Source organism: Cystoisospora suis (genome assembly GCF_002600585.1).
Source record: "Cystoisospora suis strain Wien I chromosome Unknown contig_1042, whole genome shotgun sequence".
Taxonomy (NCBI): Eukaryota; Apicomplexa; class Conoidasida; order Eucoccidiorida; family Sarcocystidae; genus Cystoisospora; species Cystoisospora suis.
The window spans coordinates 102,993-124,844 of NW_027153843.1; the positions used below are offsets into that span (position 1 = coordinate 102,993).

The window sequence follows — 21,852 nt, forward strand, 5'->3', positions numbered from 1 at the left end:
CTTGGAGGAAGACAGGACAGATAGATAGATAGGCAGATAGATAAATAGATAGGCAGATAAACTTGGGTGCTGGGGGGAAACCGATGAGACATCTACTACTATTTTGTCTACTATCGTGTCGACATCGTGAATGACAGAAGAAATCTTCCGGACAGGTTGTTAATTTCAGGAGAGTTGGCGTTTGCCAGTTTTGCTTGGCTTTGATTTTTGTAAGGAAAGACAGGTACCCGAAGGTGCCAGAACAGAGGTATGATATTTCCAGAAATCTTCATTGATCAGATCTGCATGCAAGACACGTAGAAATATTCTTTTACTTGGGAAAGTATTGAAAAACATTCTTACGTCAACTTCCCCATATACCCCCGTAGAATCCTTTTTTTCCCTTGTCTTCTTATTCATTTCTCTACTTCCCCTACTCCCAGCACTTTGACTATTCGTTGCTTCATCTTCCTCTTTAGGACTCTTCCTACGCTCTTCTTCCTCCCTGTCCTTCTTTGCAATTTCAAGAGCATCACCTTCAACAGAAACCGCGCTCGAGGAAGTTCTCGTGAACAAGTCTCTCTTTTCGTTCTTGTCGCAGGCTATCTCGTCTGCAGCTTCACTCCATTCTCTTTTTTCTCCGTTCAAAATCCTCTCTGTGCATACCTCGTATTCAGTCGGTCCTGCTTCTCCTCTGTGCTCTTGAACCAGAATCGTCACACCAGTCCCTCTCTCTCGTTCTTCTTCCTCTTCTTCACGCCTTTCCATGCTACACCAAGATTCTCCTGGGTTGGTGTTCTTGTCCGCCAAAGCTCCTTCTTCATCGGGAGAAAGACAGGGAGAAAGTGAAGAAGACGAAGAAGAGAAACTTCGAATGATAGTTGTGCCCTTTCTTTCGATGACGGGTAGATGACTGTAGTTAATATTGAATGAAGTAAAGAGTAGCTCATTCTTCTCAGCTGCTTGGGTTCCCTAAAAGCGTAGAGAAAGGCACGGAAAAACCGACAGAATCCCTCCCAGCTATTGTTAAGTTGAAGAAGGTAACGAAAGAAAGGCACAATAGCAAAAACGAGGCAAAGACGAAGAGAGAAGTTCATCCCTCTTGGACAAGAAGACGACGTAGTAGAGAAGACAGAAGATGAAGAATACAGATGATGAGAGGAAAACTGGAGGAGATAATGTACGAGTTCACATAAAATAGCTATCAAAACGACACGAGTAGTAAGGAGAGAGGGACACATGTAAGTAACCATTCCGAAGAACTCTCCCTTGGTCTTGGTATCTATGCAAACATATCTACTGCAACGTTTCCACTTCTACACGTCTAGCTGCTCTTGCCCTGCTGCATTAGCACACCCATATCTATTTGGGTAGTTGCAGGCCCCTGTATATACGTCCATTCAGTCGTATTTAGACCTCAACGTACGAAGTTACATGCGTGTATGCCTGTACGTATACATCTATATATCTAAATACAGGTTCTATTGTGACTGTAGTATTCCTGAGTCCTCCGAACGTAGTAAGGGTAGACGTGTGTTTTACACGAGCTTGTAGAGGACGGTTGAACCCACTCTGTGTTAAAGAGGTAGAAGAAGTACAGAGCCTGACGTGGGCTCCAAGCGGAAAGTCTACCTGTCCGTCTGTACTGCTTGTGACCTAGAATTGATCTACAGTTTCTACAACGAAACACCAGACGGAAACTGGTACGTTGTTTTCAGGGAAAGAGTAGCCGGACAGAAACACGAAACGTAGACAGATAGATAGACCCTCTTGAGATATTCGTGCTGCTGCCCGCATACATCCAAGATCATTCGCAAGCGAGTTACAGCGACACCTGTGGTGTTATGGGGGTTCCATGGATATTCTCTCGTCAGGTACGAACTTGAGGAAAACCCTTTACTCGTAGCTTGTCCATATATTGTACAAATCTGAAAAGTGAATACACTCAGGGACTATATTTTCATTGAACTGGAGAGTTACTGATAGAGAAACCTACCCGTAGGAAATCATAGGCAGCGTTCTTAGTATATCCTCCATGCTTGACAAGATTCCAGAAACACGTGTTATACTGCGTATTTATATGACCTGTGCAGCATGGACATCGTCGCATAGACACCACCAGGTAGACTCCCTCGTCTCCATAGCCCAGCCGTTGCTACTTTTCCGTCTTATTCTACTCAAAGCCCCCAGGTATGTTCATCAATGAGAAGACGGGAGGGGGCAAAAAGGGAAGGGTGGAGTCTCTAACAGGTATGTACCGCGAGATTCTTCTAGGGACGAAGCGCTGCTCTCTCCTGTATCTATCTCCTCAAAATCGATCTTTCTTGGACAGGTATGCAATCGAAACAAAAAATTCCTTCTTCTGTGTCCTCAGTATCTTTCACTCTCGTGCTATCGATGACTCTTAAGGAGAAACGCCCTATAGGACATCTAATGAAATTTCTGTCTTCTTGTCATACTGCGTTGGAAACGATTTTGCATTGCGCACGTACTGAACTTGGGGAAGTGAGCACACAAGTATACGTACGTACATCCATCCATAGATACATACGTACAAAGAGAGACACTGGGGATGAGAGTAGAGCTCTACTTTCCGGGTGTTTGCCTAGACTCTGATTGCCATACAGAGGGCTACCAGTGATCGATACTGCGGAGGTCGGAGTGTAGAACGGAAGGAGAAGAAACAAGCAGCATGCATTTACCTATGCTTCATCTACAGCATGGGGAGTAAAAGAAATCCTCTCTCAAAAAAATTTGAAATCCCTCCTGCTTGTGTCTCCAAAAGAACACTTGGGATGTACGTACAGTCGATTTGCCGCCACCGAAAGTAATCTGTGGCTGCCTCGTCAGTTGGGAGACAGAGAAGCTTTCCATCGAAGTACGGAGAGCTTTTCAGGGGCATGGAGGTGGCAGGGAAAAAGGAGTGCCAGTTCATTATATAGGCCGATGTAAACATTGAGACCACAGTTGATAACATTTTCCTGTAAGGAAAAGCATCCTCGGAAGAACAGCTACAATTAAAAGGTCGTGTCAAACCAATGACACACCCCTCTACGTATACATCTCAACACAGGCATCTATATGTATATATATATATATATGTACCAGTGTATATACATAGGACTGTAGATACCGAGCTAGCTCCTAAGTATAAAGATATACTCGCATAATATACACGGGAAAATGCAAGATATAGTCTCCCGTTCTGTGACTGAGACTCTACAGAGTTCGATAATGTACAGAGACGGGACACACTACTCGGTCAGCTCCGCACGTACAAGAAGCAAGTACCAGCATCAGAAGATACGACGGAGGACCATCGATGTGCGCGATACGGCTGCTCTACTCTCCGTAGAAGTAGAGACGCAGTCTATACTCATTTACGTGTCTGTACGAATGTGCGTCTGTATAAATATTATACGCTTTTCTCAACCGATACGTATACAAATATATACTTACATGTGCGGCTGATTGGTGTATCGTACTATACATTCACCTGCGGGTTCAGGAAAGCATATATGTGTATTTGTGCATATACACACATGTACAAGGTACTACTATACACATAGATTCTACACGTGTACAGGTATAGAGATGTGAAGTATTTGGTGGCTGTTGCTGAGTCCCTAAGAAGTGTAGCCTCGTTCTCCTTTTCTTTCTCACTCTCTCCGACGCTTCCAGATGGAAGTTCCTCTCCTAAATAGAAAGCTGAAATCCCAAAGAAAAAAGCATCAACAGCAGTTACACTCTGGATGACACTATCACATACACACAGACAGATCTACCCGCGTATGTTAATATCTAAGTACTCAGAGAGAGAAGAGGGAGACGCACCGAGACATGTATATCTTTGGAACAAATTGCCGATGGTGGATGTGAGTGGAGAAAAGAGTATGAGGAAAAAGGTGTTAGTAAAGAGAAGCGAAGATGTATGTGGGGTGAGGGTAAGCTCATTAACTAATACGGCGGTCTGATACCGTACACTGGAGAGAGACACCCGAGGTGACCATGACGAACACAGAAAGAGCAAGCAATCGGCCTTCTACCTCCTCGTGTTAGACACTAGGCGTCGGCGAAGTCGATATACATGCGCAAGCTGAAACACGTAAACGTACGGATACGGATATTGAATCTCTCTTCCTCGCACTCACTTTCTATGTATAATGCAACCATGAGTCATGTACGTGCCCCTCACAGTTAGGCAAAAGGGTAAAACCGAAGATGTGCTTGCTGCCTTGCCATATCTCTATACACCCCATCTGTCCTTGTCTCGAACAGTACCCTCGGAACGCTCATTCCATTCCGATCGAAACAAGAGAATCCCGACCACAAAGAGAAGGCAAATTAACACGAACCTCCTCAGATACAAACCGGCATAAGCCAATCAGCACTTCTCGGTGAGAGGGAGACATGTCTCTTTTTCTTTACATGCATCTGAAGCTTAGAAAGGTATAACAAGGGAGAAACAGCGGAAGACGTTGGACGAGAACGGCGCCGAGAGTGACGCAGGGAAGATATCCTCTTTTGCTATGATAGACACGGGCCGCATGCACGCAAGACGAATAAGAAGAGAGATCACTTGTGCCTTCCTGCATTCAGGAAGAGAACTGACGGGAATTCGTAAGGTTGGACAATGTTGCTGCCTTTCTCGTCTTACCTATATTCATCACTATGCCCATAGGCTAACACAATCTCTCCAAGTTCCTTCATGACGTGCAAAGCCGCACATGTCATTAGATGGAGGCCTCGATGATCGCTAGGCTTTTCAAATCGATGCAATTGAGTGAACTCTGAGAATCGACACCCATCGATTCGTAGGATGTAAAGACAATCCGGCAGTAAAACGGACGCATCTTCAAATGCCCTCACATACTCATATTTACTCACTGCCATTTCTGCTTTCTGATGAAAGATACGCAAGCAGATAACAACAGGAGGAATGACACCAACATGCGCACCTACGTGTGCACATGCCGTTCTCTCACTCTATATATAGATGTATACATATATGCTCAGAGATGGGTATGCATGGGGCGTAGCTGGCAAAGATCCATGAAGAACAACGAGACCGAGTTGTGAGGCACTAAGACAGAGTGTGTCACAGTCACACAAAGAGAATTACGGGTAATCAGTAGTAAACCAGACAGAATTGATTGACCAAAATGGGGACAACGGAATCGAGACGGACATCGAGGATAAGGTCAGCACGAGGATCCGATAAACCACAGCCATGCAGACAGATTCATCCTTCCTGGCAAATCTACATTCCTCGTGTTGTCTGGTTGCGTTGAGAAGCGCTGTCCATCCTCTTAGTTCCACAGATATGTTTCCGTAAGGACAAGACTCCAGTACCACGGCCGCAAGTCGTAGCTAGTGAAAGATGAAAAGGAAGTGTGGCCAGCTAGTCGATGTGCAGGTGACAAGAGAACTTCGACAAAAGCTCGTGGTGTGCTTTAAACACAAGACAACGGCAGACGGCCTCATTCAGGAAGAAAGGAAAAAGAACAAAAGCAAAAGAGGTGAAGAACAAGCAAACTAAGGTGTCCGCGACAAAGACCAATCCCGCTGAAGACTTATGAAGAAGAGGAAAGTCATCGTCGACCGTGAGCAATCGACGTAATGTAGGAAACGAAGACCACCCAAGTCCCCCGAGGTAGGTCACGCAAGGGAGAAGCCCCAGAAGTGAAGGCATGCATGTGCATGGAGTAGAAGTATGTCTTTTTCTCTAAGTAGACATCTTCAAGACTAGCGAACCTGGAATGGGGAGAGACAAAATAACAGTTTGTTTCTCCATCTTCCTCTTTCAGCCATTCCTTGTTTCCCGTAATCTTGTCAGTCTCCAACTAAGTTCTTCCACTGGCGGGACAGAGTGCTAAGCAGAGATCCCTTGCTTCCCATGTGAGGACGAGAGTCGATTGTTGTCCTTTGCATCGAGACATGGATCATCTCGGGTACACATAAATTGCTAGGCCAAACCTTCACCGAGAACGAACAAGACAACACCGCCTCCGCGGAGAATATTTCGTCTACTCCATGAAGAAGACACCTGGATTTATCTTTCCTGTCTAAACTTCATTCAGTGCCTGACCACACGTAAACAACTTTTCTTCGACTATATAGCGTGAGAAGACAAACTTTTCTTATCAGCTCGTCTTGTGAGCCCTCCTCTTTCTTTATTTCCTCTTCTCCATTCCGTCACGTCTTCCCTTCGTTGTCTCTCTGACTCTTCTCCCCTATCCTTCACTTTCGTGTTCTTGTCTGACACCTACTTTCGATTTCTCCCAGCAGAGGTAGCAACTACTTCGGGTTCTTCAGCATTTCTCTATTCTTCGTTTTCACTTGCAAGACTCAGAGAAGCCCGCCCTACGAGCTTACGTGAGTCATCAGCTTTATCTTCAAAGCTATTGAATGGATGTCTACATTCCTGACTTCCCGTTGGCCGCCCACAGAGAGAAAGACTTCCTCGAGATAGCTGGCTTTCCTTCTTCTTTTGCTGATTTACCTCTTGCTTCCCTCTTCGCTGAGTTGATTCTCTGTAGTAAGGTTGAAGAAGGTCAGTATGGCGTCGACTTCAACTCTGTCTCGTCCTCTAAGGATAGAAGACAAGGACGAAGAAGAAGACGAAGGAAGGGCACAGAGTTCCCTCGTACCCAAGGAAGGAGACAAGGTTGAGAGAGCGCACGCGCTTTATCGACACTAGCTACCGCATGGTGAAGTGGAGGGAACTAGGAGAGGATTGTTCAAAATGAGAGGAAGGAGGAGAAGGAGAATAAGAAGAGAAAAGTAGAAGGAGGACGAGCGAAAGGCCGAACAGCGACTGCACAGCGATGACAACGACGAAGGGGAGAGACCGGCGTGAAGAGGAGAGGTATGATCGGTTTGGTGAGAGACGCCTAGACCGAGAAAAAGGAAAAGAAGAAAAGAGGGAAGTAGTCCGAATTCAGTAGGTGGCTGGCGGTGGGTGAAAGAATGAAAGTTTTCTTTTTTGTGGACGGACGCTCATTGATCATGAAAGAAGGTGACTCTTACTTCCGTCAGCTGCTGTCTGCTTTTCTTTTCACTTACATCCTTTTCCGTCTTTCTCTCACTCTCCCTCTTCTCCTCGTCATACTTCGCATTCTCCTTCTTGGTCCAGCTCGATGTCGACATCAATGCCTTGGTCTCTTATCTCCTCTCCGTCCTTGGTCTCTTCCTCTTCTTCCTCTCCGAAGTCGATTCAGCCACTCTCCTTCGCCCGTCAAGCTCTCTCTTACGGAAGCACCCGCCGTACCTTCTTGTTCCCCTTTTTTCTGTTCCCTTTGCTCGCGTTCCTTTCTCTCCTTCCTCTCCTCTCTTCTGCCTCTTCTTTTTCTGCGTGTCGTCTTCTTCACGACCCTCTGCCTCACAATTGGTTCTTCTCTTCCTTCCCCCGTGTCCTCTCCCACCGTTACCAACGTCAAGAGCTAAAGGCCTTCAAATACACTCCCCTATACTATTCTTCCTTGTCCTCACCGCACAACCTACGTTGTCCTTTTTCTTCTTCTTATTCCTCCTTTTCTTTCACCCCTTGTTCCTCCTGTCCTTCTCCTCTCTTCATAGCTCCAAAGCTTCCTTTTTTCCCATCTGCTGTGAGGCTCTCGCAAAGAAAGCCCCTCTATTGCTCTTCTTCTTTTTTGCAGTCCTCGTTCCGACAATCTACCTGGTCAGATACTTCTCTCTTGAAAAGCACAGGACAACCACCTAATTCATTACGTGCAGACAGGCTTCAAGTTGAGATTACAGAAAATAGGAAAGGAGAACAGGAGAAGAAACGAAAGGCAGGACTAAAGACGACGGCTCGTCAGGAGATGAAGAAAGAGGAGAAGGTGCCAAAGACCGGAGAAACGTTGTGTCCCAGGAGAGGACAGAGTGAAGAAACGACGGAGCAAAAAGGTAGTTCCAGCGGGGCGTGCAGAGGTTTTCTTTTTAGCTGGCCTGCGTCTATCGTCCAAGAAGAAGAAATAAGAAGCAGAAAGAGCAGAAAACATCAAGAAGGCGATGGAGAGACAAAGGGGGCATGGGAGAGAGGAAGAAGAAGGACTGAGAATGAAGAGGGGGAGGAGGGGAATGGGAAAAATGGTGATTACTGCGGGGAAGAAGTGAGGTCGATAAAGAGACACGACGAGGAGAACAACATGGGGGAAAAAAGGGAAAAGGAGGTAGACAACAAGAAGAGAGCCGAGAGAAGAATGCAAAGTAGATATCATAACGCGAGAGGGGGATCTCTACCCGATGTGAAAGGAATTCGACGTCTCATCCCGAAACGCAAGTAAAAAGAGAGGTCTTTGTTCCTTAGATTGTTTTGGTGGCTTGTACGTACGCTCGATGCCCGAGAGTCTCCATATAGATTGCTTTCAAAGAAACTTTCGTATCCCAAGAATAGCATCGCTGCGGACAACCTTCTTTATCAACTGAGACCTTTGGAGTGTATGTGCGTCTTCCCCATCTGACTCTCTGCTTCGTGTAGAGAAAAAGTCTCCGTTGTAGAAGGCACGAAGAAGATTATGCTGTTTCCTAGTTAGAATTTCAAGAGGTCGGTGTACATACAGGGCTCAGCAGTGCCCTGTATGTACGGCTATAATGGTTCTTGCTCTGCGCTTGTATCGATCCGTCTCTCAGTAGCGTCGCTTGTCTAGCTGATTATATAGAATACACCAACGAATGAGTACTGGAGATACATATGTCACAGCAGCGAGTCTTGTGGGGAACCTTCGATGTATGTACAAAGGCACAAGCTTTCTTTGGTTTGTGTCTGTCATTCTTATCCTTTTCAACCATACGTAACATAAAGAGTTTCTCCACTGAATGATTCCTCAGTCATACGTGTACGTGTGCACCTCAAAGTCAGGATTCACATAGCGATCTCTCCCTGTACACGTATACATAAAAAAAAATAGAGAGAGGGAGAGAGAAAGAGAAACACTGCACTTTTCTCGCTATGGGCATCCATACACATATTTGCACTCATAAAAATGTAAATATATATATATATATGTCTGTTGTCCTGAGACCTTTTCTGATTTGTTCCTTTCTACCATTACGGAGAGTGTGATTTTCGGCTTTTCTTTTTCTTCAACACTTTCATGTGTATGTTTCTAGGAGGAGAAAAGAGTACTTTCGTCTGTGGCGTACATGCGAAGCTCTCCCTCCACCTTCAGTTGTTGCTGTCTCTAAGGCTCTTTCATCTTTAACACCTTCTTCTCCCCTTCACAAAGAGAACCAAGTTTATGTTCTGTTGGAAAGGCAAGCTCCAAATCTATCTTTGTCGTTCCACTCTGTGAAGACGGCTGAGGAAGGTGAAGAAGAGTCTAGTGTGTCGTGACAGTAAAGAGTAATGTGTACCTAGGAAGGAAGACCGGTGTTCATAAGCGACATATATCTACAGATACACATACAAGATGTATCTTCTGACACATCCTGTCCGCTTCCTTGTGAAATTCCCGGATGGTCGTGACATTTCTGAAGGGACAAACGAAACGGAGTTTGGTGCGAATTCTTTTGCTCTCTTTAAACCTCGTGGGCTGTCGTTTTACCGCATCGGCTCAGAGACATTTGTGCGGTTCGTTATCACAACAAGAGGGAATGAAGTCATTTCGGCCTCGCGAATGATGGAAATATCCATGTCTTCTCTGCTTCTTTTGACTATCTTCACACACTTCGATGTCCGAGTTTATACTCACCCGAAGCTGGGTTTCTCGCGAGCGCCATTAACGTCTCTCAGAAAATGGACTTCATGCATACATATCGTTTGCACCCTTGTGGATAACGGAGAAAGTATGAGTATATACAGAAACCGTGTACGCATACTATATCGGAAAGATGCGGAATATTACGACCACTTAACATGGATGGAAGAGCATACGAAAGATGCCTCAGTTTAGTATCCGTGCGCCAGCGGGAGCTCAGACTTACAGCCCCCTCACCAGTGTTCTTCAAAACGCATGCTGACAAAAACGAAGACTGTTAACACTTCGTATGTGTGCAAGTTGTGCTTTCTTCCTTCCGTACAGATTTTTCTATCACATTGTCAATTCTATCTGGAATGTTCTCAAAGTTGGGGAGGAGAAATGTCAGCGAACTCTTTCTCATAAACGCAGGAACCTTCGGACAGCTGACGCTTTGCACAAGACTCGATTGCCCTCTCATGACAGGAGAGAGCAAGAAGAAAACACGGAATTTTTCAAGCTTTCGGACACACGTGATGAAGAGGAGGAGAAGACGACGCAAGCGAATCAGGACAAGGAGGGTTCTACGACGGGCGACAGGGATGGAGAGAGAGATGATACGAATGAAGTTACCTCAGGAAAGAGACGAGGAGACGCTTCTTCATCCACACTCCCATTCCTCGACACGGACAGCCAACTAATTCTTGTCGAAAATGCGGCTGATGACCCAGCCAACGCCTCGGCCTCTCTTCTCTCCACTTCGCCTTCTGGCCCGTCTTGTCGTTTCTCTATCAAGGAGGATAACGGAGGACACCCTGCAGGTACAACGATAGTAGAGGAAGGAGACACGGGCAGAGACAAAGATCCCCAATGCAATACGAGACTCGAAATTCTTTCTCATTTTCTTCATTATCTCCATATGTGTCTTCCGTCATTCACTCGCCTCCACCGTCGCCGTCTGAAGAGACGTATGAAGATTGTCAGGAGTTTACTTGTCTACTTAGACCATGAAAGGATGGGCTCCTCTACGTCTCCTTTCGATTCATCACAAACAAAGACTCATCGACTGTCGTTTCTGGATCGGTATGTTCCTCTCACTTCGATCTCCTACTCTGCGTTGTTTGACAGAGCGAGAGGAGAACAAGGCGAAGGAGGAAAAGACTATTTCGACTTGTTCTCCCCCCTTCCCGGGGGGTATTCTGGTATGTGTCCTACTTCTCCGTGTTTGGAGCTGAGACAGAGAAAAACCAACTCCGTAGGGAATCCTTTATATGTCCCTTCTGCCTTGAAAATACAGAGACGAGCATGCAATTTACTCAAAGCACTAAGTACCGCAAGTACCCCGCAACTCGCGACGACTCTCATTCGACGGCTTCTTCAGCTTCCTCTTTCCGCGTCTTCGCAGATTGTTCTTCATATTCCTCACACAGTCTCTCCCTCCCCTCTTTCGTCCTCTCCAGCTAGTTCAGGCACCGCCCATACTCCTTTCTCTTCTGCGGGTCATGCCTCTACGGCAGACTGGACTTCTTCTATTCTTCATATTCCTACTCCTAATCGTACTGCTAGTATGTCGTCGTGTTCTCGTTGCCTGGAAGGAACCCAGTTCCGGAGGCGAGAAGAAGGTCTTGATCTTGGTTTTTCTCCATCTCCTTCTCCTTGCTCTGTTCCGGACAACTACCTTCCGTCGCCTTCCTTATCTGAGAACGCAGCCTTAGAGCACAAACAAGACACCGGAGTCAGCTTGCAATCACAAAAGCAAGAGGAAGGAGCAGTAGGGCAAGGCCTAGCCACTCAACAGAACCAAAGCCCTCTCAAACCCGCCTCCTCTGTTTCCATACTTGAGTCCGAAACCCTTGCGGCTGCGGTTTATCTACTGGCGTTACTCCATGCGCAGAGAGTTGGCGCTTGCACTGCGGGGCGTTCTCTTTGGATCAGAATCAAACAGGTAAAACGGAAGGTTTTCAGAGGACGCTTGGGACTGACAGTAAAACGACAATTTGTGTATTTGAAATCCTGCATACAGATCAGGTCATGCATTCAGTTGGAGTTTTGATCGTGGTTCAGACAGGGACGTACCTGTCTAAAGACGTAGGTGTAGGGTTGCGGAGAAGGACGCGAAGGGTGGGAAATTTTCGTTTCCGTTACATTAGCATAGAAAACATGTGGGTCTTTTTCCTTTGCTAAATCCTTCGGGTAACTTCAAGCTAGTCACCCTCCTATGTGGCTCGCAGGTAGTTGCAGCCGGTCTACTTATATATCATATTTTCATGTCACACATTCATAGACGTTTGTACGCCATGCATGCATAGGACTTTTCTAGGCGTCTGACTCGTGTAGGGGATCGCTGCCCGGTAGCTCTCTGTGAAGCGTTATCTCTGAGAATTGTCCACTACTTGGCTTCAGGGTTTAGGGTCTCTACGGGCTCTACACGCCCACAATTTTCCGCCGTCAGCGTGGGCCCCAAAGAGAGAGAGACAAACGGATACGGCTCTCGAAGGCAAAGACTAGAAATACAAGAAGCACCACCGTACTTTGTCTTGTCTCTGCCATCTTGGTATACAACAGTGCTGCAACGCAGCCGCATCGGATATACTGTGTCACTTTGGTTTTCAGTGGAGACGATCCTGGGCACAGAAAAGGCTTTCTATCCGTTACTGACCCTCATACACAGGAGTGGTGCGCGCGCATACACTCCTCAGAGTGCAGCGAACCATTTCATTGGACTGCTCTTTCCACTCGTCCGGTCGTCACTATCTTCCTTTTTGTCTTTTTTTTTCTCTCCCTCTTGTCGTCTCATTGGATACATGGGATGGTGGTGACGTCTGTTCACGCTCCAAGATCACCGTGAAGACTTCTGGCATCTCTACAATTCTGTACTCATAGAAATGCCGTCATTTGGTTCTCCCTCTTTCGCCTCCTGCTTTTGCGGTGTCCTCCGAACTCTGACTTTATCTTCACTTTCCTTGTCAAGGGAGGAGGCCGAAGGTAAGCCGTCATGTGTTTCTTCTGTCACCCTTTCTTTTCTTCTTGACGCTTGTCGTCTTCTTTGGGTCTCTTCTTTTCAGCTCTTCTCTTCCTTCGGTAATAAATGTAAGGCTTCTGGCTCTCCTTCTTTGTCAAGCGCGGGAGACGTTCGTCTTCTCTTTTGGCGGTCCATCGTATTTCTGTTGAAATCCAAACCAATCGTTCAGGAAGCTCTCCTTGCTGCATCCTGGGCGCTCTCGCGTGCAGGGAAAGACCCTGAAGAAGCTGAGGAAGTTCTAACACTCTTCCCATCTTATTCGGAACTTCAAGAAGGAGAAGTATACGGGTTGACGGACAGAGAGAGACACCGGCGAAAGGGGAGAGTTTCAAGCGAGGGTATATTCTCTCTTGTGGTAGCAAATGTTATGGAGGCGTATATCCGGAGACAACGCGTAGCGGAGGCGGTCTTATGGGGTCTTCACCTGCTGAGAAGACTCGGGATCTTGAGTGAGAAAGCCGAAGATTTAAGACAATTAGGAGAGACGAAGGAAACAAAAGCAAGAAAGGAGAAGCAACCGCCACTACATGAGGATACTCACCGAATTCTCCGTTATCCTTCTTCTGTCAAAACAGCATCTCCCACCAATGCAGTCGTTCAGCCCGAAGTCGCTGCGGGCACACGAGACCCATCTTCTTTTCCTGCTTCTCGTGATAACGCTGCTGTCTCAGGCTTGTCCCCTGAAGTGTTGGGCGAGGAGGAATGTAGTGGGGCAGAAGAACAAGAAGAGGAAGAGAAGTCAAAAAGGACACCTTGTGGACCTGTACTTCTCCCGGAGCATGCTGTTGCCATAGAACGCCTACTTCTTGCCCTCAGTCTTGAAGGGAAAGCTCGAGAGGCCCTGGCCGTCTTTCGGTTGACGTATAGAGGCTTGGTGGAGGCAATCGACAAGAGATGGGTGAATGTCCTTCGCCAGCCAAAGCACAGTGGGATTTGCCCGGGAGCAGACAGCGAAGCGAAGAGAGGTGAGGATCCGGAGAACGTAGGAGGAGATGAAGAAGAGCATGTGTACGAAGGGACGGCAGTGAGAGGGGTTGGCACGCGAGAACCTTCGAAGAAAGACGACTACCGGTCTTCCCTTTGCATTTCCTCTGGTCTCTCAGCTTGTTATCTCCCACCGAGAACTTCGTCTTTTCCCTCTTACTCTCCAGTCTCCTCGTTCGCCTACGCTAGAGCCTCTTGTTCTCTCCAGTACCCCTCATTACCATCGCCGGCGTTTTCTTCGGCCTTTTATCCATCGTCTGTCCTTCTTGCTCGTAACATCGATTCACGGTTACTTCGATCATTACAGAGACCCCAGGTATCTTCCCGCTTCCTACCTTTTTCTCTTCTCCACCTTATCGAGGCTCAGCAGGCGCTCCGGGAATCTTTATGGAGAGTGTTACGCGCTTGTCAGTTTTCCGTGGAGATCCATACCCTACACAGCGAAAGGTCAAATAGAGGGCGCATCGTCCACGCTAGTGCGAGGTGGAGGAAGCAAAGTAAAAAAGGTGATGAAGAAGACGAAAAAGGACGTGTAGCTCTCGAGGAGGGAGGGAAGAGTGAACAGTCGAGAGGAAATGAGCGAGAACAGCGGGAGGCGGGATCAGAGGTCTACGGTAGAGCGGAAATCGACAATGGTGTTCGAATTGCACTTGAAGTGCTTTCCTTGGTGTATGGCGACCCGTCGGTTCCTCGTCAAGCTGTAGTTTCTTCACCATTTCAAGAAGTGGCTGGAAACGATTCTCGCCTACCAAGCAGATCACGAAGTACAGGAGAAGAGAAAATGGAGACGAGAGAATCGCATGGGCCACCACAGCAAAGACATCAAGAAGGCGGAGAACAAAAGACACGAGAAGACGGACAGTTCGTGTTGTCAGCGCCTTCCCGCGTTCGTAAGGATGGAACGGCGATGATGCATCTACAGAAAGAGAATCGACACCAACGACAAGAGGAAGGTTTGTCTCTTGACTCGAATGAGAAGAGCTTCAACTCGACTTCTCTTCCGTCACTTTTTTGCAGCTCTTTTGCTGACGTCTCTTCCAATCTTCCTTTGAAGGAGACGGTAAAGCCTGGTCACAGGATCAGTACCACGCATCCAGGAACTTCTTCTTGCACTTCTACCTCGGTCAAAAATGCCCCTGAAGGAGAAGATTGCTTTCACCTTCACTCCTCCTTGTTTTCTCGAGCTGACTTTGTCTCCCAGACCTTATTAGTAGGAATCTTGGAAGCGGCGCGCAGGTACCGCACAGCGCTTGGTCTTCTTTCGCAAGTTCTTTGTCTCTGCTCAGCAAGTGACGACGACACCGCCGCGGTCACGCCTGTTTCCCGTTTGCATGAAGACAACGGCGAGCAGACGAGTGCGGGGAGTCTTTCGTCACGGAGTTTAGACGAGTTCGGCCACAAGGCACTTTCCCAACATCCGAAAGAAGAGAAGAAATTAGGCGAATTACACGGATCTCTTTCTTCCTCCTTGCCACTCCACAGAAGAGATACACTAGAGGGGAAACGAAACCAAGTGAAAATTGGTACACGCGAAGAGAAACGACGGCTAACACATGAACAGCCATGGATTCCAGGAAAAGAAGAAACGGATCGGGAAGCTCCAGCGCCCTGCAGGGGATTTCTTACACGTAGTACTGACCCTGATAAAATTCAGCAAGGTAAGAGATGCTTTGACACAAGGAACTTCCTGCCGGAGAAGCATTCCCACCTGCCTTTTTCTGTATCGTCTTCGTCTGCCCTCTCCCCCTTTAGGGTAGCGTCCCATCCGCATCCAAAACGTTCTGAGCGAGTCCTTTTCTGGAGAGCATGGCAGAGGCGCCTCCATGCAAAAATGACCGACGCTTCGCAGTCGACTGTTTCTTCGCCCTTTCTGACAGGGGCTGCGATGTCAGATAGGCTCTCTCTCGGAACGAATTTTCAGCTTGGAACTCCATACGTTGCGTCCACGACAGAGTGGAAAAGAACCCCCAAAGCATCCGGGGGTACTAGGGAACAAGACAAAGAAGGAGAAGCCATGGGGAAGACGGCAAAAGTGGAGGAGGATGATGAAGGTCTGCAGCATGAGAGAGGGGATGGAGAACGTCGAGATTCCATATTGCAAAAGCAAAATGACGGAAAGGACAGCGTAGCTTTTCTGCCTTTTTCTGTACCTTTCCAAATGTATCCTTTCAGTCAGGCACATCTACGACAACAACGTGATCTGAATGCACTCACTAGCTTCATCCTTAGAGGCCGTCTTGCTTCCTTTTCTAAAAGGCGCTGGTTATCTCCGTGTCTGTTCCGGGGAGACTTGAGTGAAGAGGGGGGTAGTCACTTTTGTGCCTTCCTTGCACAAGTAACGAACGAAGAAGAGGAGCGCGGATCAGAATGGATCAAACCAGCGGTAGTATCTGCAGAAGAAAGCCACACTCTGAGAACAGAGAAAGAGAGAAAAAGCGCAAAGGAGACGGAAACTTCGCTGGCCGCAGACATGTGCCACAGAGAGATGATAAGGCAGACCGCACTTCAACTGTCTCAGCTTAGAAAGTTTCAGAGAGAGCAACTGGCGAGAGAAAGAAGAAGACAAAGATGGCGTCTTCGTGTTCTTCTTTCAAGTCGCGTCCGAACACGCACAGGATGGAGAGGGGTGTGGGGCCGTGTCTCTTCCCCGGCTCAGTTTAAGAAGTCCAGGACGGACAGGTTTCTCTCTCGGAGAAATTTTCTTTCTTCTTTCAGCCGTACTGGTGAAAGCGGTTCCGCTCCAGTCGTGGCGAGAGGAGACCAGCCAAAACGGGAAAAAAAGGGTTCTCGTTTGTCCGCTGATCAGCAGAAATCAAGGGGGGGAGATCGCGACGACGAAGAAAAAGCAAGTCTGAAGGAGACCGTACTGAGGTATTCTCACAATTCTCCTGTTGTAGATGGAGGTGGTGACGCAAGCTGCGATGTATCACGGGAAAATGAAGGGAGACGAGTATCGTCTTTGTCCCAGCTCATATGTGAAATAGAAAAGAATGACTGGGTGCTTGATTCACGTATCGAGGAAACTGTAGCAGTTGGAGGACTGATGGAGACAGCCCGGAGGCAAAGAGACTGGATAGGTGTCTTACGAATATTCTGGCAACTCTTTGAAAGGCGTGTGTACATGCCTGAGGCAGAAAAGCAAGATCTGGAGAAAAAAACAAAGAAGGTAGAGACTCTTTCGAATGCACGGTATAGAGTAACCATGCCCCCATGCAACAGTGCAGAGAGCCAAGTGAAAGAAGGCAAAGAAGATAGTGAGAGAAATGGCTGGGGAGACGGTGATGAAGAGAGGGGAAGGACTTCTTTGGGTGAGACGAGGCATAGTAGAGTAGGTCAAGACCAAAAAGAAAGAGAAAGACTTGTTCTTGAACGAGCGATCACTTTAGCAGTAGAAGCTTATTCCAACTTAGGTCTTTCTAGTTTAGCCAGGGACATGCTGCAGAAGTGTGAGTATCTTTTGGTCTCTAACAACCGTGAGAAAATGAGAGGGGATACGAGTCACGAAACCCCAAAGACTAAAGAGATAACGAACTCTCTCCGAGCAGAAAGACGAAGCAGTGAATACGGAGGTTTTTTCGTTTCAAACCAACCCGTAGTCCGAGAAGGAGAAGGAGGAGACACCACAGTGAGCGGAGAGGGAAACGAAAGAAAACGAGTGAGTTGGGAAGTGAAGCAGGACGACCCGTATATGGTCCGCATGAAAGACGAGAGGTCGCGTATTCCAAAGTTTTCGGCATCTCCCCTCACCGAAAGTGAACCTGCTTCACTCGGTTACTCTCTATCTTCTTTCGCGTGTACTCCTTCGCCTTCTTCATCCACTTCTTGCTCCCCAAGCTCTCTTCCGGAGACAGAGGAGTTGCAGAAGCTCGAAGGACAAAGGGTGCACGCGTCGGTGTCCTCAGAGCCTTTTTTCATTTCTTCACCTCTCTATTCTCTCTCCTTTTCCCCAGATCTCAACCATCAAACCATACTTCAAGCCAAGGGGACGGCAAGTTCTCTCGTCCAGGCGGTCTCTTCTTCGGCCCCATCTTCCATCTCTCCGCCTGCCTCTATCTCCGATTGTACCGTGTGCTCTCTCGGAGAGACAGTAGGAGCTTTCCTTCCGCGGTCTCCTGAGGCTTTCCTCAATGCAACCTCTTCTTTGCCGTTCTGCCCAGATCTTCCCTCCCTGCCTTCACCGCCAACTACCTCGGCATGCAATCAGCTTCTTTCTTCTCTTCTCATCCGTGCAAAGCTCTTTACTCCTCCTCCCGCAGTAGCCCCGAAGCCAGATCGAGAAGAACAGAGAGAGGCCGGCGGTGCTGGTGCTATAGACCTGGCTGCCCGGATCGGAAGATACATGATAACTGAACCTGACTGGCCTAGACCTGATTCCGTGAGGCGTTGCGAGCGCTGTTGTTTGAACACTACTGCCTTTTGAGTTACTAGCGTCGGGGGACTGAACCTAGACGGCCTGGATAGATAGATGCATGAATATACGTAGATATCTGGGTGGGAGATATAGACGGACTCACACAAGGATATACCCTGCTAGAGAGATAAAAGGATAGGTATGCAGATTGATATAGACCGTACAGAGGAGCATGCGGAATCGTAGACCGTAGGTATCAATTGGGCAAGCGAGGATACGCCATGCACAGAGCCAGCTATACCTATTTGCGCGGGTATACTAGATACACAGCGGAGGAAAAGCATAATGATCGGCTTCTGAAGACTGGTAAGTTGAAGGGCCGAATTGTACTGCTCTTGGTGCGCTGTAGGCTGATCCTCAGCTAGGAACAGCAGTTTTTTTCTTTTTCTCATATCGGTTGTCGTTTTCTTCAGGGCTTCTTCATTGGGCCGGAGCTCTCCTGTCAATTCATCGCTCTGATCCGCACTCCCGTTCTTGTGTCAGTCTTCCAAGTGCAGTAGGATGGACAAGCTTTGTATCAGCATGCTTTCCGTCCCACCAAGCCTGTAGAATTTTCCTAGTTCTGCCGCTCTGTATGTCTCGCCTTTTCTTTCCTCGGTTCTTCTCCTGAGTTTTTGTATGCTGTTGGGTGTTGCGATGCTTGTAGGTAACGTGGAGTCTTTGCTTGGAGTTCTGTTATCTCCTACGTGATTCTTCATCTTTCTTCAAGCTTCTTCGTCTCTCTATGCCCCCAGTCCCAATGTGGCAGCCGCCGCCTTTACTGGGGCTGACCGCTGGAGAAAAAAGAAGCGGAGACGAGAAGAGAACGAGAAATAACGGCGAATTTCCTTCTGTTAAGACAGGTCTCCGGAGTAATATTTCAAGCCTACCGAGGGAAAGACCAGAAGTTTCGCATGGCGTTACTTGTAGTGCTGCAGTTTACACAGAGAGAGGTGCGAGAGAAGATACTGCAAGGCCTGAGAAGGAAACTCCAGCAGTTCATACTCCATGTCTCTCTTTATTGGGGAAGCCACCGGAGGAACGGAGGCTCACATCTTCTTTAGAAGTAGGAGGATCTTTCACCTTGCCTTCAGGCCTGGCAAAGAAGATGCTGCGTTTGCTGGATGTACACCTCAGTAGAAACCTGCGACGCGTAGGAAAAAGTACGACAGGTCACAGAGAAGAAGACAGAAGAGGAAATCGAGGAGACGGGAGAGGAAGGCGAGTCGATGGTACTAGCCTTTTTTTTCCCCTTTCACAAGAACGAGAACCAACAAGAAGCGGAGATCCCAAGGAGTTGTTTGTGAGAGGCGCCCCCCCGATAAATATGACACCGATAGATGGTTCAATGGGTACCAGACCGGCATTTTCCAAGGCTATCAGAGAAGTACAATTTCCGCTTGGGAATCCTATTGTGCGTGGGTTCTCTCTATTTCCGTGGGAGAACCAACATGCCTTGTCTTCTCCGTGTGCCTCTTCCGAGTTGTCAACAGGAGAGACTGAGAAGGAAGATGTCCATAGTGGCGGCACCGGCTCTCTTAGGAAAGAAGCTTGCTTTCCAGAGGGAGAATCTCCACCTGTAACAAAGAAGAGACAAGTTGAAGAGCAACTTGTTCAGAGACGTGAGAGGAAGAGAAGGACGGGTGCTATTGATGAAGAGGAAGAAGAAAGGGAAGAAAAAACTGCAAACGGGCAAAGAGATTTTAGAGTGCAGAGGGAAGCTTTTCACTGGCTCCAAGTCAGCGGTCTCCATCATTTCCTGCCAAAGATAGTTGAGTGGAGCGAAGAAAGGTGCAGTTCTAATGGGCACCTCGGCTTTCCAACGATCCGCCACACCGGCACCACTAGATTGAAGGGTTTATCTAAAATCCTCTCAGGTCGAGAGAGGCGCGACGCATATAAAAACAATGGAGAGAAGATGACGCAGTGGGGAGAGGAAGGAAAAGAAGAGAAAGATGTGTCACAGGTAGCAGCCATCCAGGTTGATTTACGCCGAGTACACCCTCTTCTCATTCGACCTTCTCTTCTACTGATATCTCCCTTTCTAGTCGAGCATTTCGAAGGTCTCGCCCCGCGGAACGGAGAAAAGGCCAAGGTACGTCTGGGGCTGAAGCGGCTTCGAAAGCCTTTCCTCTTATCTTCGCCGTGGACAAGTCAATCCCCGTCCTGCGATCTCAGGCGTCTCTACGGTCTTTGTCCTCCTCACCTACCCACACCGAGGGAAGAAAGGAATGAAAAAAGGCACTAGTTCTTTGAACCATAGCGGTGTCTTCCAAGACACACTCTGTAGAGGCGCGTGCTAGATCTACGAGGGTACATTGATATCTCCTTTTGCTTTAATACAGGGAGAGACAGACATAAGTGATTCTTTTTCTCAGAGTGTGGACGAATCAAAGGGATGACAGCCATAAGTGCAGCCTCCGCTCAGCTATCAGAAACGTATCTGAGTTGCTCACCTTTTCTTTTTAGCTACAAAACCGTCCCTTTCTCATACCGACAGGCAATCTCGTCACATAGAGTGCGTCAAACTAGTGAACTATGAGTATGCATAGCGTAACGGTAGCCCCCCATCTCGGCGTATAGTTTCTATGCAGGCTTTGTGATGCTATGTGAAAGTCACGTACCTAGCCGTCTTACAAAGAATAACGTCGGGCAGAAAAAAGCGTGTTCAGATTATACATGGATGATGTGCGTCTCAATGTACTGCTATGGCAGAGGTCTCCCCCAGTCATATTCTTCACCGTGGGGAAATACCCAAGCCGAAAAGTCGGACCGAGACGACTTGAAAATCTCAGGAGACTCGCGGAGCTGCACGAGTTCTTCTTGTCGCGAGAAAGTAAGAGGGATAGTCACCATCACCTCTATTCTCCTACATGTGTATAATATGCCTTCCGGGAAGCCTGGCATACAGCGGAGTCGGGGGCCTGCATTGTCTCCTGAAGAGAAATCTACCACTTGCCTTCACAGCAGCGAGCGACCTCGAAGATGTTGTTTGACCTGTTAGCTACCGTGCTTCTCACAGCAGAGACAAAAGAAAGGAGAATGCTAGATCTCTAAACAGCTGCTGTCGGAGAACTTGATTTCTCAGCCAATGCCGTGCCGCCCCGCAAAGTCGTACGAGGCTAGTATGGAGATTATATAAAGTGAGGAAGAGAAAATCGGGAGTATGCTCGTGTTGTCTGGTAGATGCGGTTGCGATGTATGTATGTGTGCGTTTGCACGTTTCTATGTATGTATTCAAATGCTTATCGACGGGCGTGTCCATATTGCGATGACTAGTGGGCCGTACGTGCACGGAATATTGGCAGGATGAAACTAAAACACAGGCACACCATGGACGTTCTCTCAGTACGAGCCTGGTAGCGGTCAGCAGGCACCCCTGTTGCCTTAGCCCTCTTCTGTGTGATGCTCTGGTAGATACCCGAGTGTATATTTTAGCGTATAGTTGTATGAAGGCGTGTATGTGAATGTGAAGTCCATTATCACACGTCTGTGTAGTCGCCTGTATGTACACACTATCCATTAACCGCTCAAGGGTCTGTCACTCGCTTGCTCTTCTTTTTCCTTCATGTTCTGCCGCATGCTTAGACTTCGCGGGATTGAACATACAGGCACGATTGCTTCCGCACCCTCGTCTTCGCGATTCGTATCTTTTAGAACCTCTCATCCGTGCATCCTATGAAGAGGAAAATACCCCGGAAATATCTCCAGCAGATACTTTCTAATCGAGAGAAGAAGGTTTTCTTCTCTTCACTAAGGCCTTCTGCTCGACCCAGCTATGTCTTCCTCACCTT

General features: G+C 47.7%; 2 protein-coding genes across 2 annotated transcripts; one reads left to right on the forward strand and one right to left on the reverse strand.

The window, feature by feature from the left end:
• Nucleotides 1-152: 152 nt before the first annotated feature.
• CSUI_002480 (trna guanylyltransferase) lies at nucleotides 153-5,623 on the reverse strand. Its single transcript, XM_068062680.1, has 4 exons — nucleotides 4,637-5,623; nucleotides 2,785-2,960; nucleotides 1,976-2,064; nucleotides 153-951 (listed from the first exon to the last, which is right to left on the reverse strand). The coding sequence occupies exons 1-4, from the start codon at nucleotides 4,870-4,872 to the stop codon at nucleotides 166-168; spliced, it is 1,287 nt and encodes a 428-aa protein (XP_067925353.1). The 5' UTR covers nucleotides 4,873-5,623; the 3' UTR covers nucleotides 153-165.
• Nucleotides 5,624-5,752: 129 nt separating this feature from the next.
• On the forward strand, nucleotides 5,753-21,771 carry CSUI_002481 (uncharacterized protein; the record flags this gene model as incomplete). Its single annotated transcript, XM_068062681.1, has 7 exons — nucleotides 5,753-8,266; nucleotides 9,097-9,240; nucleotides 10,008-11,607; nucleotides 12,728-18,043; nucleotides 18,726-20,153; nucleotides 20,774-20,894; nucleotides 21,647-21,771. Coding segments are annotated over exons 1-7 (9,882 nt in total), but the record flags the coding sequence as incomplete, so codon positions are not given.
• Between the last annotated feature and the right edge of the window lie 81 nt (nucleotides 21,772-21,852).